This window comes from Trichomonas vaginalis, chromosome IV (assembly GCF_026262505.1).
Source record: "Trichomonas vaginalis G3 chromosome IV, whole genome shotgun sequence".
Lineage (NCBI taxonomy): Eukaryota > Parabasalia > Trichomonadida > Trichomonadidae > Trichomonas > Trichomonas vaginalis.
Window position 1 is genome coordinate 32,460,085 of NC_067206.1, and position 18,542 is coordinate 32,478,626.

General features: G+C 34.4%; 10 protein-coding genes across 10 annotated transcripts, besides 2 other annotated features; 4 read left to right on the forward strand and 6 right to left on the reverse strand.

The window, feature by feature from the left end:
• Positions 1-3,999: part of a mobile genetic element that runs on past the window's edge.
• On the forward strand, positions 854-1,171 carry TVAGG3_0208510 (uncharacterized protein; the record flags this gene model as incomplete). Its single annotated transcript, XM_001305341.2, has 1 exon — positions 854-1,171. A coding segment is annotated over one exon (318 nt), but the record flags the coding sequence as incomplete, so codon positions are not given.
• Positions 1,400-5,362: a mobile genetic element.
• TVAGG3_0208530 (microtubule-associated protein family) lies at positions 1,770-2,712 on the reverse strand (the record flags this gene model as incomplete). Its single annotated transcript, XM_001305340.2, has 1 exon — positions 1,770-2,712. A coding segment is annotated over one exon (943 nt), but the record flags the coding sequence as incomplete, so codon positions are not given.
• TVAGG3_0208540 (uncharacterized protein) lies at positions 2,733-3,140 on the reverse strand (the record flags this gene model as incomplete). The annotated part of the gene is made up of 1 exon (XM_051226560.1): positions 2,733-3,140. The coding sequence occupies one exon, from the start codon at positions 3,138-3,140 to the stop codon at positions 2,733-2,735; it is 408 nt and encodes a 135-aa protein (XP_051111546.1).
• Positions 3,151-4,050, reverse strand: TVAGG3_0208550 (protein of unknown function, DUF4106 family; the record flags this gene model as incomplete). Its single annotated transcript, XM_001305338.1, has 1 exon — positions 3,151-4,050. The coding sequence occupies one exon, from the start codon at positions 4,048-4,050 to the stop codon at positions 3,151-3,153; it is 900 nt and encodes a 299-aa protein (XP_001305339.1).
• On the forward strand, positions 4,069-5,139 carry TVAGG3_0208560 (uncharacterized protein; the record flags this gene model as incomplete). Its single annotated transcript, XM_001305337.1, has 1 exon — positions 4,069-5,139. The coding sequence occupies one exon, from the start codon at positions 4,069-4,071 to the stop codon at positions 5,137-5,139; it is 1,071 nt and encodes a 356-aa protein (XP_001305338.1).
• A 182-nt stretch (positions 5,363-5,544) lies between the features above and the next one.
• Positions 5,545-9,878, reverse strand: TVAGG3_0208570 (dedicator of cytokinesis DOCK family; the record flags this gene model as incomplete). The annotated part of the gene is made up of 1 exon (XM_001305336.1): positions 5,571-9,866. One exon carries the CDS (start codon positions 9,864-9,866, stop codon positions 5,571-5,573), a length of 4,296 nt encoding a protein of 1,431 aa, XP_001305337.1.
• Positions 9,879-11,737: 1,859 nt separating this feature from the next.
• Positions 11,738-12,391, forward strand: TVAGG3_0208580 (ribonuclease inhibitor domain-containing protein; the record flags this gene model as incomplete). Its single annotated transcript, XM_001305335.1, has 1 exon — positions 11,738-12,391. The coding sequence occupies one exon, from the start codon at positions 11,738-11,740 to the stop codon at positions 12,389-12,391; it is 654 nt and encodes a 217-aa protein (XP_001305336.1).
• A 2,191-nt stretch (positions 12,392-14,582) lies between these two features.
• Positions 14,583-14,837, forward strand: TVAGG3_0208590 (uncharacterized protein; the record flags this gene model as incomplete). Its single annotated transcript, XM_001305334.1, has 1 exon — positions 14,583-14,837. The coding sequence occupies one exon, from the start codon at positions 14,583-14,585 to the stop codon at positions 14,835-14,837; it is 255 nt and encodes an 84-aa protein (XP_001305335.1).
• Positions 14,838-15,353: 516 nt separating this feature from the next.
• On the reverse strand, positions 15,354-16,450 carry TVAGG3_0208600 (uncharacterized protein; the record flags this gene model as incomplete). The annotated part of the gene is made up of 1 exon (XM_001305333.2): positions 15,354-16,316. One exon carries the CDS (start codon positions 16,314-16,316, stop codon positions 15,354-15,356), a length of 963 nt encoding a protein of 320 aa, XP_001305334.1.
• An 889-nt stretch (positions 16,451-17,339) lies between these two features.
• On the reverse strand, positions 17,340-18,383 carry TVAGG3_0208610 (uncharacterized protein; the record flags this gene model as incomplete). Its single annotated transcript, XM_001305332.1, has 1 exon — positions 17,391-18,221. The coding sequence occupies one exon, from the start codon at positions 18,219-18,221 to the stop codon at positions 17,391-17,393; it is 831 nt and encodes a 276-aa protein (XP_001305333.1).
• Between the last annotated feature and the right edge of the window lie 159 nt (positions 18,384-18,542).

Sequence of the window (18,542 nt, forward strand, 5' to 3'; positions counted from 1 at the left end):
CTTTTTCCATTCATCGTATTTATCTTCTGCTGATTTCTTAATTGATGCTAGTCCGTTTACAGCCAATTCATCAGTACCGTTATCAGTAGTCTGGTTATATAAAAGATTAGCAGCTGATCTAATTGTGTAATCCGTAAGATTACCAAAACGCTCTATTGTACCTAATGTTGTGTTCTTCAGTTCCTTTCCAATTCCTTGTGCAGCATCTTTGACTAAATCAGCACCCCATGCACCAAATTGTCTCACAGGAGCCGCTATTGATGGTGAAGGAGATGGAGATGGCGATGGAGTTGGTGATGGTGAAGGAGATGGAGATGGTGAAGGAGATGGAGTTGGCGATGGTGTTGCTGCTTTCGCCTTTCTATCAGCTTCTTCCTTAGCCTTTCTATCTGCTTCTTCTTTCGCCTTTCTATCTGCTTCTTCCTTAGCCTTACGAGCTTTTTCTTTCTTCTTAAGTTCCTCTAGTTCTTTACGTTCAGCTTCTTCTTTCGCCTTTCGTTCAGCTTCTTCCTTAGCCTTACGAGCTTTTTCTTTCTTCTTAAGCTCCTCTAGTTCTTTACGTTCAGCTTCTTCTTTCGCCTTTCGTTCAGCTTCTTCCTTAGCCTTACGAGCTTTTTCTTTCTTCTTAAGCTCCTCTAGTTCTTTACGTTCAGCTTCTTCTTTCGCCTTTCGTTCAGCTTCTTCCTTAGCCTTACGAGCTTTTTCTTTCTTCTTAAGCTCCTCTAGTTCTTTACGTTCAGCTTCTTCTTTCGCCTTTCGTTCAGCTTCTTCCTTAGCCTTACGAGCTTTTTCTTCATAATATTTTGTATACTTATCATCAGCCCAATTACCAAGTGATTTGGCACCTGTTAGTATTCCATTTGCGGTTGATGTTGCTGTTCTTCCGAGCCATCCCCCTACCGCTGAAGCACCATTGCCAATAGCACTACCAGCATTTAAAATTCCACGACCAATCCATATCCCTGGTTTTGCCTTTGTATTAAGAGTAAGAAATTCTTCCTTCCTATCTTCAGGTGTAGGATTTGTAACAGTTCTTACAGTATCAACAACAGTGTCAACACTGGTTCCAATAGCACTACCAACAGCTGTTGCACCAGTTAGAATACCATGGGTAACTAAATCAGTAGCTCTTGAGACAACATTATCACTCGAGGCTTTCTCTGCTGGATAGTTTGATCCTTTGTAAGTTCCTGGACCACCTCTATTTGAAGCTTCTCCTTCAACTATTTTCTTCTCTTCTTGTGCTTGTTCTCTGGCAACACTCAATGCACGTTCTTGTCTTTGAATGTTGTCTTTCTTTAACATGTAACCACCAAGTGTCTGTGGTGGTGTGTTTTTATCTAGTGCAGCATCAATTGCAGCCTTTTCTTTTCGCTTTTCTTCGTCTAACCAATTTTGAATAGATTCTGCATCAGTTGGTTCAGCTGGAGTTGGAGACGGTGTTGGAGCTTTAGTTGGTGTTGGAGACGGTGTCGGAGCTTTAGTCGGAGTTGGAGATGGAGTAGGTGCTTTTGTAGGTGTCGGTGATGGAGTTGGAGATGGAGTTGGAGGTACTGTTGGTTCTGGAGTTGGTTCAACAGTCGGTGAAGGTGTTGGCGCCTTTGTGATTCTTGGAGTTGGCTCTGGTGTTCTAATAGGGGAAGCAGTTGGTGTATTAGCTCTTTTAAGAACCTGTGATCTTTCCGCTTGATTTGAATCAGATACTGGGTTAGTTGTACTAGGATGTGATACAGGAGTTATTTTTGGTGTAGGTGTTGGTTTATTTAATGTTATACCATGACTACTCGACATTGGTGGAGGACCTGCGTGAGCAGTTGGTGTCAGAGTTGGCGTTGGAGCTACTGTAGGAGTTGGCGTTGGAGCTACTGTTGGTTCAGGAGTGGGAGTTGGTGTTGGAGCTACTGTAGGAGTAGGTGTAGGAGTTGGTGTTGGAGTCGACATTTGTTTTAACCTCTCATTATACCAATTCTCCAAATAATAAGCCTCACCCATTAAGTTACTCTGTCTTTGTTTTATAGAAAATTCACCTAACAGTAATTCATCATGAATCATTTTCTGCAGCTTTGTCGTGTTTTCTACTTCCTTTATTAGAACGCTCGATGTATTCGCCAATCCTCTATATTCCTTAATCATCTTATCTAGTTTGTTCATATTTGGTACTTCCTTTTTCTTCTCAGCGTTAATCTCATTAGATCGTTTCTCCAATTCTTCAACTACTTTGTAAAGCTTATTTATCTTGACATGTGATTCCTTTACTTCTCCAGTCCTTGGATCCTTAGGTTCCTTGTATTTAGCTAATTTCGTCTCTATATATCTTCGTTTAGCGTCATATCCAGGATCACTGGTTCGTAAAGGATGCGAAGGTGGACGAAAATAAGGTATGTAGAAATCTGGATCATCATTAATAGAAGAACGTGCTTTAAAGTTACGAACCGCGTCTGTAAAAGGGTCTCTACCACGTGCTGTATATGTTGATGTAATCAAAAAGCCTTCTCTTCTCATTGGGAAATTAATACGACCTTTTTGAACATATTCTTTCTCAAAGTATTGCCTAGCATTGTAATCAAAAGCAAGATCATTATATATATCGCGCAAAAAATCAAATGTATGCTGCTTGAACTTTTGATCGCTAATTATGGTACGAATTATCGGACGTTCATTCTCCCATTTCTTAACTCGTTCATCAATGAGTTTCCTCTCTTGTTCACTCATTTAAACCTCATAAAAATATATTATCTGCGTATAGTGCCACTAATAGCATTAATCCATGGCATGTCTGATAGTACACGTACTGACTGAACTAATGGCTTATGATTGTTCCAAATAGCTCCTCCAATGTATGCGTTATACTTATTGTTGTCAATAGTTTGTTGAGGTTGAACTATAGGTGTTTCAACAGGCTTGTCTCTACTGAAGTCACCACCAAGAGCTTTATTGAATGCTTTAAGATTCTTCGTTAATGCATTATCTTCACCTAATGTAGTTTTTGCAATTCTTTCACCAAGACTACCGATAACACCACCGACTTGACCAACTTGAGGGAAAAGTTTGTTAGCAATGTTAAATCCAGCACCTATTACAAGACCAGGATTTTTTTTCACCATACCCCATCCAGCTTTAACATAATCGCCAAAACCCATTTATTTCTTCTTAAAATAATGTCATCTTTTGTTGCTTAACTTCTTTAAAGTCCGTCTTTCCTGCAACTATATGAACTTCCATATATGAACGAGGTGTTGGTAGCTCTTTGTATTTGTTCCATAACTCTTCCCAATCTTCTGTTGCTCCTGACTGTTCAATCATTGACTGAAAGTCTCTCATAGAATAACCTTGAAAGATAACGAAGTCAGTGCATAGTCTCTTAATGTTTAAACATATATGTCTCCATGTTTGACACATGATGACAACAGTATAGTTATAATGTCTGACCTTAGTGATGAAGTTCGCTAATGGTGAACGTGGGTCATTCAATAAGTCATGACCACCATAATCGTCTAACACTAATAGAGAATTACTGGGATACTTTGTGAAAGGATATTTGTTCAACTTCTTTACAACATATATTGCAATCTTCTTATACTCAAACTTTCCATCAGGTTTCCTTAGTTGATGCTTTGTTAAGATGTGTTCCATCTCCTCTGAAATTTTTTCGAACTTACTTTGAACGAACTCAACAATAGCGTAATACTTTGCTTTCATCTTAACGTTCTTCATTAAATAAGGCATAAGTTCTTTATCATCCTTTTTCAGTACTGGTGCTTTAACTTGACTCATAAATGTCTTCGCTGTTTTATCCATTGTTCCTGATGTTGCTGAGATAACTATTGAGTCATAATATGGAGTATTAGTGAAGCGGTCTGTTATCATTATATGACGAATAACACCATATGTCTTACCTGAACCCATCTTACCGCAGTAGAAATAAACACCATTAGTACAAAATGGATAATCATCAGAAAATGGCATAATGAGTGCATTGTTTAGTTCTTTACTATTCTTACGTGCTCCATCATGAAGAATCTTATCTACTTGATTAATAACTTTCTCCATCTTTTAGTTACATATAAAATGTCTAAATATGATGGATTATACTATGAACATGTTATGAATGATGGCACGATAAGTGGTAATACAGTCTCATATAAATTACCGAGAGACTTCATTGAATATCCTGCGTCAAAAGCTCTTGAGATAAGAAAGATAAGTCTTGAGCATCCAGACTTTGAGTTTCTTGCTATTCCATTAGAAATGACAGATTCATCAAAATCAGTGAAAAAAAGGTTTGACATGAGATATTACATAAAACCCAACATGACTACACAGGAGTTGAATGAAGGTCTTATGGAAAAAATGACTGAGGCAAGTAGAGAATTTGTTGATTGTTACTATGATTCAAATGAAAATAAATTGAATGTATTAAGAAAAGGTACATCACCAATCATAACATTACCTTCATACAGTAGTATAGAAAAAAATGCCTTGAATTATAAATATGACATGTCCCTAGGAGATGTGTTGGATTTCATCACTGCGTTATTAGAAACCACTGAAACAGACACAACATCAAGAAAACCAGAGCTTGTTTGGGAAGATGACCATGGTAGAACATTCACGCAAAAAGTAATTCCATCGAAAGCAAAATTTTTAGACTTATGGGAAAAAAAATATATCTCGCGAATGCATGTATATTATAGTTTTACCATAGCAGATTTCACTGACGAAAATGATAAAGATAAAAAAACATATAAGTACTTTGATGAGCTTTTCATAACTATAGCGAATATCAGGTTTATCCTTGAGCGAAAGGGCAAACCAACATATAAATTTGTCGGTTATCAGATAAGAATAAATCCTCTCCTTGAGCCTTTAGTAACGTTGAGTAATATTGCTCATGATAACAAACAATTTATATGTAATGTGAATGAACAGCTTGTGCCACCAAAATTTTACGATATCACTGGTTATAAAGATGCACTCGTGTTTGAGTTTTATAAGCGCTTTTCATTCAAAAGAGTTGAAGAATCAACTGATGGTCAAAAAAAGGAATATTATGTAAAAGAACCATATGAAATTCCTAAAGACTCTAATATAATGGTTGAACTTATATTAGAGTCTGGTACTCAATCTCAACATAAATAGTTTACGTGACAGAATTTTTTTGACACGTAAAGTTTACATTTTAATGGAAGCGAACAACAAAGCTCCTGCTAGTGAATAAAGGTTAGTTTACATATGAACGTTTATTTTTACACATATATGCGTACATATGCGCGCCCGTATGGTGTCAGTTTTCTGTCACTTTTTTCATTGTGTCGGTGACTGTAGCTGTAGGCTACAGGCGACGCACAATGTATACTGTACTCACGTCAATTACATTATCTGACATACACTCAATTTTTTTTGACAAACGAGCTTTATTTTCATGAAAAAGTAATTATAAATCAATATATATCAACTACCTTTTTTGCTGTTAAAATAAGGATATGTTGATATTATGATAACATGTCATACAGGCCTAAGCGCTACTTTAAGAAAAAATACATGTTTCTTCAAAAATAAAAAATAAATCTTTAAAACATGATTTCGTTACTAATAGCATCAACAAATAACAAATTATCATTAATAACAGGTGGTTTCACACCGAAAATTCCCAAGAACTGTTCCACAGCGAACTTATTCAGAGGAATCAAAGACTCATGAGCTTCTCTCGAAACTAATCCAGAAGAAGATTTCGTGTAGACATAAAGAACTCTTGCCATGTACGGTGCAAGTTTTTCTGCGAGTTTCTTTACAGTTTCTTTATCAAATCTGAACAATGTCTTTAGATATTCACCAGAATGCATCTCTTCATTGATGACACTTTGAAGAATTTTCGGTAATTTCTCAATGTGTTGTTCAATGTAGACATCTGGTGATGGTATCCATCTTTGTGTCTCATTTGCAGCTTCTTCTAGTAGTTTAATGTCTGATTCAACCTTCTTTTCACATAATTCTTCCAATGGAACTTGTTTCATCTCATAAACAGCAATATCTGATGACATCTTGTAGAAGGGAAGAGGATTAACTGTCTTAAGATATATAACAGAATTGGTTTGATTAAGGAATTGTGGTTCCGAAACAAATTCATCAAAAAATGTAAAGTTATCGTCTTTTTTAATGGGGAATATCGGAACCAAGCAAGAACCTTCTTCCTTTTCACATTGCGGGGAGTGCACGTGACACATCTTCGGAGGCTTTGGTAATCTACCGTTTTCTGCGATGATTTGAGGCATTTTTTGGTAATATCTGGAATGTAAGCAGAAAACTTGTCTTTTTACATTCATTTTCTCGTCCTTTGTTTCGAGAAGGAAATAAGAAAGAGGTGGGATTATGTTGTTCGTTGCTTTTCCACAATCTGATGAGAAAGATTTCAAATCTTCTGCAATTGATTTGTAATCTCTTGTATTATGATATCCTCTTATCAATAATGAGTGTATCTTATAAAGAGGTTGATACAAACAAGCTTGTCTGCAGAGATTTTCCGCTAATTCTAATTCTGCGATTACAATATCTTCTGTAAAGTCTTGTAATAAGTCCGCTGATACGCAGAGATTCTTAATATTCAAATCTTTCTCTAATCCGGGTATGAAACTTGTGAAATCGCAGTTCAAAAACAAATCTCCGTTTCTTTCGCGAATAGAAGTTCTTCTCATGGTCAGAACTTCAATATCGTCTTCATTTCTGTCGAATTTCTTGCACAAAGCTGAATTAGCCGCTGAACAAAGAGCTACAACGTGCATTTGAGCGACAAAAGCTGAAGAAAAGTCTTCGGCGAGCCTTGCATTAATTACTATTTGGCGAAGCCATTTGACCCTCATACTCGGCATTTCGTAATATTGATCGGCAATTCTCATCAAATTTAATGCGTTGACATCTACAGGATAAACGACATCGCGTTGGCTTACTACGCCTTCTACAACTACGAATGAAGCGTTGATTCTCTCTAAAACGAGCTGGGAGAGCTCACTTGGATGATTATAAGGTCCTTCGCTACTTGAAGCGATATCTTTGAGGATATTCAGCATAAAAGTGAATGTAAAGATATGTGCTGCGCTGCAATTGAATAATTTTGTGGCCAAACAATCCATAAAATCTGTTGATGAGACAACAATCGATTTGTACTTCTCGTAATCACTCTTGAAGGCATAAAGAGTTAATGCTATGCCCAATGATCGCTCATCTTTGGAGTTACTGAGCTGTAAATTGACACAATGAGAAATTACGTTCTTTCTCTGCTCGTGTTGCTGAAAATTCAGGATCATTTCGCCAACAGAATAAATTAGGGAATAATTGGACTTGCTCTGGCTTGGATAAAAGCAATTTCTGAAGATTTCAAAAACAGAATTATCCAAATCTTTGAAAGAATCCTGACAAAGAGATATGAAAGTAAGGATTCTTCGTGTTGCATCATGCAAAAGTTGTAAATTCTTTCCTCTTTTGATATGTTCCAGTATTTGTCCCAAAAAGTTCATAAATTGGATCTGCATTGTAGACAATGAGTCGAAGAAAGCCTTAATGGCCTTGGGAGTGCAATAAGAAATGATGAAAAGAACAGATGGAAAAACTAATTCTGTTATTTCTTTGTTTTTCTTCATGATAGATAAATCGTAGTTGGTGTAAAAGATATGTAGCAACGGGAGCAATGCAGATGCAACCCTTGTTCTCTCTTCTCCGGAGTATTGTTCCGCATTTTGGGAAAATGTCGAAATAATACTTAAGATTAACGATAGAATACTGGGAGTTACGTGGTCAGATTCAAAGGATTTCGAGATAAAATGGAATAAAGGTGAAAGAAATTTGAGATAATTCGAAAATCCGCTTTCTACGTGGGAAATCTTGCATTTGCTCGTTGAGAATTTGCAAAAAGCATCGGATCCAACGAGAACTCTGTAAAATCTGAAAAGTAAATAAACAGAATAATTTGTAGAGTCATTTGCCTTTCTTAAACTCTGTATATGGAAGTATATAGCATCATTAAAGACTTTTGTATCATAACCTTCCAAGATTGTCACTGCTATTTCAGCTAATGAATTATTTAATTTCGTTGTTGGCAAATTTTGGAAGTTTGTGGAGTTGGATTTCACTGCTTTAATGATTACATTCGTGGACATGACCAAGAGAGTTATCAAAATTGAAGAACTTTGCGTAACTCCTTTAGTTTTTAGACAAACATTCAAACATTCGATCAGAAATGCCAAAGGAATGGATACAACCTGAGGATTATGCTGATTATTGATGTAATCTTCGAGAACTTTTGAAAATACAATTGGTATTTTTGTAAATATGTTCTCAAAGTTAGTTGTTGGGTCAAAGAAGTGATTTGCCCATTGTTTCAAGCATGATACAACATTATCTGCTGGGAATAAACCAATAAATTCGACTAATTTTGCTCCTGAGTTAAAATCTAACTCTCCAAGGAGATTTGATATAATAGGAACAAAGTTATCAGCCAATGTTTCAAGTTGGAACTTCGACCAATCAACAGTTGCAAGGTCATGACAAAATTGATTTGCATTTGTTAAATTTTCAGGGGCTTTCACTGAAGCAGATAAAAGAATCTTCTTATTCTTAGGCTTGTCGAGGTATCCTTCGGGTAATTGCGATACTTCAAACACGTTTGCCGTGATTTCTCCTGATCTTGTTGGAAACATGAAGACAGCAGTGCCAATAACCTCTGATTTACCGGAAATCTGAACAACAATATGCATTTTATCTGTTGGAATGCCTTCAAAAAAGAGTTGGAGCTCATCCCGGAAAATTATTTCTTTGTTTGAAGGGATTGAGAGCGTAATGAACAGTTTTTCGAGGTAAGGAGAGTTCGGAGATACAATAAATTGACAGGGTTCACCATCAGGAACAGCCAAAACAAAGAATTTTAGATTAATTAAATCTTCTTTCGGTTGTGTCTTGAAAATCAGTCTGAAATTAGTAATATAAATTATTGGAGGTCTGAAAAGTAATGAATATGGCCTGGAAACTACAACTAAATGTCCGGAATTTTGATTTGAGTATGTAAATGTAAAATCACTGACGCTATCGACAAGGGATGTTTCTATTTCAACGTTTATATCAATAGGATCACGTACTTCTGTTGAAACTATTGCTCGAATAATCGTATCTGTTAAAAAGTCAGTAATTTTAACAAACGGTTTCGAAAAACACTTGTTCTGTATGAAAAATCCATCGCTATCGAATAATTTTATAACAGAAACCGCAATAGGAACTGTAGAAGCTCCTGTTTTTATACAAACAACGCAAAGGAACCTCAATTCAGGTGTATTGTTGACTTCGAAGAATACATATGGATATGCTGTTTGCGTAAACTTGATTTTATCTTTTTGTACTGTAAACCAAATTTTATCACTGTTTGGGATGAATTTGGCGCAATTATATAACTGAATATAACCTAAACAATCTTGTGTGGTATCGTATTCGAACTTCTTTAATGAAATTTTCAGAATTCCAGATCCATTATTAAATAAAGGAGAAGATTTGAGTACATTTTGCTTAATTAATAGCGTGTTAGATAAAACTCTGCTCAAAGGACTAAACGGTTTCGAATTATTTTGAGAATGATTTAATAATGATAAAATTTCAGGTATTTTTACTTCTTGATCTTTGATTGAATCAGGCTGAATTGTGTTTGACTTAACGTCTTCCATAATTTCCTGATCTTCCGAATCTTGCGCGAGTTCTATTGCGAGAGGAGAATATTGATAAGCTTGTCTGAGCCAGTTTTGATTTAAATAGTAATGCGCTTTGGAAAATGCATTAAATAGATTATTCCGTTTATTTGATTCTTGAGAGTTCTCATTATTCTTAAACATTACTAACTCTCGAGAAATCTGACAGAAAATTCAGACATGAGTCAATTTTTTGAATGAATGAATTTTGTTTACATGAAAACAAAAAGTCAGATCAAAAAATATGCGGTACATTTCTTATATTGTTTATAAGCAACTAATTTGACTTTTCATCAAAGTAATTCTCTTTTTGATTCCTTGAGTTGGTGATTAGAATCGAACTACATCTATACAAAGCTCTACATATAGCATTAATTTAACTGAGATCGATCAATTTTGCATAAATTTAATGGTTTCTTCTTATTAACTCTTGAAAATCAAAGAAAGTCTACAACAGTTGTTATCGATCCAAGCCACAGCAAGCTATGGACATTTGACTTGGTACAGATAGAAACACAGAATCCTTTAGGTAAATTTAAAAAAATTCAATATTAAGTATATGGATAAGTAAACAAACAATTATTTACATTTCATTACATCCGGCTACTGCAATGAGTAAAGATTGAATGTGCATCATATTTTATATTATGAGTGATAAATTGAACAGAGTTTATAGTAAATACTACAAAACACTGCAAACTTCCACATAAAAAGACTAACACTCTTTACAAATTCACTGCTATCTGAGAAAAATGTTGGAAAACATTTTCATATTAGAGCTTTGAAGGTTAGGTTATTACATCATACCAATTTTGATGCTTCTCAATTTGAATTCATATTCATGTCTTTTCAAAAGAGTTTACTTGTATCAATTTGGCAGCAAAATGACTTTCATTTTTTATTTTTGATTCTTCAAAAAGTATCTCATAGAAAATATAGTATTTCAAAATTATTTAAAAAGGAATGAGTGCCTTGGCAACACATTGTATTTTATTGGGTGCACCATATTGCATTCTTTCGAATCGATTTTTGATTTTATTAGAGTATAAATACTTATTAGACCATAGATAATCCAGTAATTGTTGATAATATAAAACATTATAAGTTCCAAGACCATGTTAAACTCGGAAAGGATGAATATGAATTGGATTATGGAGAGCCCACTGCCGCCATCAACAGAACAGTACTCAAAGGTCATTTAATCATTGAAAAGTATTTTCAAAACCTTCCTATAACAGAGCTAGCTGAAGACGCATTTTATCGATGTTACCTTTTAACGAAATTAACGATAAAAGCTGATATTAAAGTCATCCCTCGTGGATGCTTTGCAGATTGTTATAATCTCAATTATATTGACCTTCCAAATTCAATCGAAACAATTCAAGAACGAGGTATAATGTTCTGGAATGTGTCAGGCACTGACATTGATAGGAGTCTATTCTTTTCACATGGATCCTGCACCGTTAGATTTCGAAGAGGATCAAAATTAAACGTATTAGGTCCACAAGTTTTCGCATATAAATCTCAGGTAGTATTATTTTTTGAAACACCAGTACATTGCAGTGTGGATGAAAAAACATTTAAAGCAGCTGAAGACGTTTTGATTTACTCCGTTTATCCGATGAAATTAGGGAATTATTCTGTTATTTACAGAGATTGCTCGTGCATATACAATATTTATTTCCAATATCTAGAAGCCTTTAAGTATTTAGGATTAATTATTATATTTTTATAATAGATTCAATTTCGTAAAAAAAATTATTTTAAACAAAATTGTCACTGAAAAACTCTTGAATGATAAAGTATTCAATAGATCTGACCAATTCAAACCATTTCAATGAATATTCATAAAACGATCTTTCCTAATTCGAGAGTAAAAGTATCTTTAAAACTTGATATCCTTTCTGCTAAAAATGTATCTGAAAATATATTATAGATATGATCCTTAATATAATGAAAGCCTGCTTCAAACCATATTTTTTAATTTTAATAAGGGGAGCTTACATTGTTAGCACATGACAAATCCAGTAACTGTTGGTAACATACGGTATTATGTTTATTCAGATCATGTTAAACTCGGTAAAGATGAATACGAAATTAATGGCGAACCTACAGCTGCTATCAGCAGGACAGCACTTCAGGGCCATTTAGTTATTGAAGAATCTTTTCGAGGCCTTCCTATAACAGAATTAGCTGAAAATGCATTTTTTCGTTGTATTTTAGTAACAAATTTAACAATTAAGGCAAATATTAAAGTAATTCCTCGAGGGTGTTTTGGGGATTGCTATAATCTCAATCATATTAACATTCCAGCTTCGGTCGAAACAATCGATACTAGAGGATTGATGTTTTTTAATATTTCAGGCCTTTATTATGATACAGTTGGATCATGTACTGTTATATTCAGAAAGGGGTCTAAATTACGTAGTTTGGGTCAAGAAGCTTTCGCTTACAAGTCACAAGTAATATTATTCTTCGAAACACCTGTTTCATGCATTCTTGGCAAAGATGCATTTAAATCTGTCCAAGAACTATTGATTTATTCAGTATACCCAATGAAATTAGGCAATTATCCTGTTATTTATCGGCATTGCTCATGCATGTGCAACGTTTATATTGGTTATCTCTTTAGTATTATGAATTTAGGGTTTATTAATCTTTTTTTATAAAATTTCTGAATTGATTAAACTTTTTTTAAAGAACAATTTCTATTTAAAACAAAAGTGAGCTTCGGGAACATATGAATCGCAAATTTTCCAATTGAGTTGGCCAATTCAATATAAAAGTTCTATAAGATTTGTTCTTTCCTCATTAGTAACAGATCAATACCTTCACAAACTGATATAGCTTCTGTTAAGAACATATTTTAAAATCCATGATCCATATCATCCTTAACATTTTGAGTGAACTTTTAACAGAACAAATCAATTAGAGATATTTTTCTCTTATAAAACCATAGATTCCCCAGTAGTTGTTGATAACATACGATATTATGTGTTCCAAGACCACATTAAACTCGGAAAAGATGATTATAATCCTGATGATGGTGAGCCAACTGCAGCCATAAATAGAACAGCACTGCAAGGTCATTTAATCATTGAAAAATCTTTTCAAAGCCTTCCTATAACAGCGTTAGCTGAAGATGCTTTTTATCGATGTATCCTAATAACAGAATTAAAGATAAAAGCCGATATCAAAGTCATACCACGAGGATGTTTTGGAGATTGCTATAATCTCAATCATATTGATCTTCCAGCTTCGATCGAGTCAATCGAAACTCGAGGTTTGATGTTTTGGAATGTGTCAGGTACTGATATTGATAGAAGTCTGTTCTTTTCACATGGATCATGCACTGTTAGGTTTCGAAGCGGGTCAAAATTATGTAATTTAGCTTCAGAAGTTTTTGGATATAAAACACAAGTGATATTATTCTTTGAAACACCAGTCAACTGCAGTTCTGATGAACACATATTCTCATTTGTACAAGAAATATTAATTTATTCTGTGTATCCAATGAAATTTGGCAATTATAATGTTATTTATCGAAATTGTTCATGCATATGCAATATATATTTAAGATATCTAGATAGCATTATGAAATTAGCACCAATTATTCTATTTTTATGATAAATTCAATTTTCCAAAATAATTATTTTCATTTAAAATGCTTTTTTTGTGCTATAATTTTGGGATATAATGCTCTGATTAGTCCAATCCAATTCAAAAAATTTCAATGAAAAACTCAAAAAATGATCATACTTCCCAAGGGAGTATCAATGTCTAACCAAATTGATATACTTTATGTTAAGAATATATTTCAGAACGTATATATAGATATAGGACTTAATCGATTGCGAATTTGAGCCCACCAATTAAATCAATTAAAGTAATATTCCTTGCTAAGCATTGACTAATCCAGTGACTGTTGATAACATACGATATTATGTTTATTCAGATCATGTTAAACTTGGAAAGGATGAATATTCAACTGAGAACATTGCTGGACCTACAGCAGCAGTTAATAGAACAGCACTTCAAGGTAATTTGGTTATTGAAAAATATTTTCAAGGCCTCCCTATAACAGAATTAGCAGAAGACGCTTTTTTTCGTTGTATTTTAATAACAGATCTAACAATAAAAGCTGACATCAAAATTATTCCACGAGGATGCTTTGCAGATTGCTATAATCTTAATCATATTGATCTTCCAGCTTCGATCGAATCAATTGAAGATCGCGGATTGATGTTTTGGAATGCTTCCAATTTTGGCGTTAGAACACTAGGATCCTGTACTGTGATATTCCATAGCGGGTCAAAATTGTACAGTTTGAAACGAGAAGCATTCGCTTATAAGCCACGATTAATATTGCTCTTCGAAACACCTGTATCATGCACTATGGATGAAAGTGCATTTAAATCTGTCCAAAAACTTTTGATTTATTCAATGTATCCAATGAAATTTGGCAATTATCCTGTTATTTATCGGCATTGCTCATGCATATGCAACATTTATACTAGTTATCTCTTTAGTATTATGAATTTAGGTCTTATTATTATACTTTTATAAAATATAAAATTGAATAAAAGAAATTTCCATTTAAAAACGAGTTAGATTCTAGAATTCTTGAGTGAGAAAGCCTCCAATTGAATTGGACAATACCTTTAGTTTCAAAACATACAGAAAATTTCAAAGTAAACTCAGAAAACTTTCATATCCTGTTTCGGAAGTAATATCCTAAATACTAATTGCCCTCCTTACTTTTTAGAATATATTATTAAATCTATACAAGATATATTCCTTCATTTCCCAAGATGCTGCTTTCATTTTTTGATCATTTCAAGAATTAATCTATTTTAAACCATGACTAATCCAGTTACTGTTAATGGCATAAGATATTACATGTATTCTGACCATGTTAAACTCGGAAAGGACGAATATTTAAAAGACGATGGCGAACCCACAGCTGCTGTCAGCAGAACAGCTCTTCAAGACCACTTAGTTATTGAAAAATCTTTTCAAGGTCTTCCAATTACTGAATTAGCCGAAGATGGCTTTTTTCGTTGCATTTTAATTACAAAATTAACAATAAAAGCTAATATTAAATTTATTCCTTGAGGATGCTTTGCAGATTGTTATAATCTTAATTATATAGATCTTCCAGCTTCAATTGAATCAATTGAAACCCGAGGACTGATGTTTTGGAATGTTTCAGGTCTTTATGGCAATACACTCGGATCTTGTACTATTCGTTTTAGGAGCGGATCAAAATTACGTAATTTGGGTCCAGAGGTTTTTGGATACAAACCTCTGGTGATAATATTCTTCGAAACACCTGTGCAGTGCAGTATTGATAAAATAGCATTCAATTATGTCAAAGAACTGTTGATTTATTCAGTATTTCCAATGAAATTTGGTAATTATCCTGTAATTTTTCGTGTTTGTTCATGTGTATGCAACATTTATTTTGACCATCTATTTAGCATTATGACTGTAGGATTTATTATTCTTTTTCAGTATTAAATGTTCAAAAATTTATAATTAATTTTTAACTGAAGCAAGATTACTGCTGAGAAAGTATTATAAAAAGGACATTAATGAGAAAAATTAAATTAATTTTTTACTCGAGAAATCTTAATTTGTTGGATTTGGATTATCTTTGAGCTGCGTATTTGGATGTGCTTCGTATGCTTGTGGGATGTTTGCAGGTCCATTTTCATCATCGTAATCTGAGTAGGATGAGTCAGAAGAAGAGTACGAAGTTGAGTATTCCTTAGGCTCTTGTCCACTTCTTGGTTCAGGACGTGGAGGGCACTCGTAAACTTGTTGCTGCTGTGGTGGAGGGAAATAAGCACATCCTTGTGGATGCTGAGGTGGTGGGCAGCAAGGACAGACTTGTGGAGATGGTTGGAAGTCACCTGGGAAAGGACCATGGTGATGGAAATGCTTTGGACCATGTGGGCGGCAAAAACCTTCGTCGAATTCTGGTGGTGGACAATGATCTTTGTGAGGTTCATGCTTGCCATGGCAAGGTGGATGTCCGAATGGTGGCTGGTTATCACATTGCGGTGGTTGGCAGAACTCAGGTCCCATCATTGGTGGATGGCAGTGTCCATGGTGATGATGATGTTTGAAAAATGGTGGTGGCTGATCAAATCCTTCACGTGGATGAGGACGCTTGAAGACTGGAGGTGGGCACTCTTGCTGGCAATGATAAGGTGGCCAAAATTGAGGTGGCTGCTGAGGAACCTGACCATCATTGCCTTGTTGTGGAGGAGGAGGGCAGAATGGAGGCTGCTGGAAAGGAGAAGGTGGTGGAGCACCATGGTGGTGATGGTGGTGATGATGATGGCGATGTGGTGGCGGTGGTGGTGGGCCCTGCATCCATGGATGTTGGAAATCTGGTCCAAATTCTGGTCCATTATGGGGCTGATGGCATGGTGGATGTCCCCATGGGAAAAATGGAGGATGGAATGGATGTGGGTGGCCGCGATGATGACGAGGATGATGATCATTTTCTTCTGATGAGTAAGATGATGAGGAATCTGAAGAGTAAGAGTCGGATCTATGCTTTTCATCATCTTTTCTGTTTTTCATTTCTTGTCATTTTTTGAATTCCTCATATTCATTTGGATCAATCATGATTTTTTCTTGTTTCGCATCATGTGGAGCATTCATCTTGGTCTGTGTGACCGAGGGTTGCGGCTCATTATTTGGTGGTACAGTTTTGCCTTGTTCCATAATAAAAATGAAGTTAGTTGGATATTTTTTTTTTCAAAATTGTTCTTCTCAAAAAATTTCAGGCCATTTTTACATTGATTAATTCATTGATAATTATTCATACCTCTTTTGCAATTTTTTAAATTCAATAGTATTCAAAAAATCCGTTATTTCGTTATTTGTTGAAAATTTTTTCCCAATCAATTTCCCTCTCAAAAAATTAACCTCATGGCAGACAACTCAGATATTCAAGTTCCGCTGTGAAAGGGATTATAAAATAGCATTATTTTTCATCAATATACGTTTTATGTCTTTTTTTTCAAAGTTTTCCGATAATTCTATGATTGATGAACATAATTACTGTTATAAGAATACATGACCAATTTGCGGTGATTACATGATTTACCTTATTTTTCTCAAAAGTGTTTACAAAAATTCTTATGAAATTTATCATCAAAAATTATCGAAATTTGATGTTGATCAAAATGTTTTTGCTTCTATATTTATGAAAAATTTAAAACAGATACTGTGATTATAGCATAAATCTATCTCGAATTCTTCATTATCTCATATTTTGAGTACTTTGAAAATCATTCTTTAAGCAGATCATTTGTTAGCGGCCATAGATATCAAATTAAAAATTGGAGTAAAAAACATTATGAATGTTGTTCATGGATTGAAAGAAGAAGCAGAGGATGAAAATAAAATTTATAATTTTTCTTCTCTAACCCGTGTAATCAAAATTACAACTATATATTCTTATTTTAGGATTAAACCAGCTAAAATTCATATCATACTTGAATATTTAAAATAATTACTTATATCTGGTTTTGTAATTATTAATAGTGCTGCAATATATATCATTTGTCAGAATTTATACAATAAAATTAAAGAAGGAAAGTAAATATATGTTTATTCGCACAATTTTTATAAAGTTTGAATTAAATGTAGTTATTTTGAATTGTTTCGAGCTGCAACTGTATTAATTGCAGCATGAATTTTGTTCATTGTCTCTTTCATGTCCATGTCGTCAGGGTTTGGAGGGCAAGCTGTATTGTAATATGGATTGTTACTGGTAAATAAGGCCCAATGAACAGGATCTGGAGAGTCCTTTGATTCAGAGATATACATTCCTCCATTATTTGGTGGAGGTGGAACAAAATATCCTTGGCTCTGGCCAGTGATGTCTTGATTATAGTTTGGAGGTGGAGGGTAAATTGGTTGGCTGGAATTTCCTGATGGCTTCTTAGAACTGAGGTCTGGAATAGTTCCCTGAGGATATTGTGGATGATTCAATTCATGGCGATGATGATGGTGCGTTTTTGAGTATGTTTGATTAAAATCATTTCCTTTAAGGTTTTCATAGAGGCATTCTTTTTCAATAATATAAGGCCAGAATCGTGGTGGTGGAAGAGGGAATCGATGATGATGAAAACCATGTGGTGGAGGAGGTCCACGTATCCATGGATGAGGTGGAACTCCAGGTCCAAATTCTGGATGTAAGTGAAAAGGGAAAGGAGGGCGTCTCAAAGGACCCAATGGGAAAAGAAGTGTCGGCCTTGGATAAAGATGATGAGTATATGTATTTTCTTCATCTGATGAATATGAATATGATGAATCTGAATAGTCTGAGTCATTGCTATTCTTCATCTTTTGCCATTTCTTGAATTTTTCGTATTCTTCCTCATCAACAGTGATGGCAATTTTCTTTTTCTCTGTTGACTTATTGCTTTGAAGCTTAGCATCTTTAGATTGCGGCTTTTGATTTACTGCTCTATTCATTCTTTGCTACAAGTGAATAAATGAAATAAATTTGAATGCCCTTAAGAATTTGTTGAGCAATTCTGGAAACAAGTCTCATATTCAGTCTAGTTCAGAAACTAAATTTTATACAAAATTTTACCTTTCTCAAAAACCTATCACAAAAATTAACCTTGATGTCAAAAATTGTATGAAAGTTTCTTTTGAAAAGATTCAGTAACATAATTTTGGCAAATTCAACGATCAAGACTTAATTGTCATATATATTTCACATGGTGGTCTTCCAAATTCATAAGCTTATTCATGAAATAGCGATTTGATTAAACCTTAATCAATTTTCGA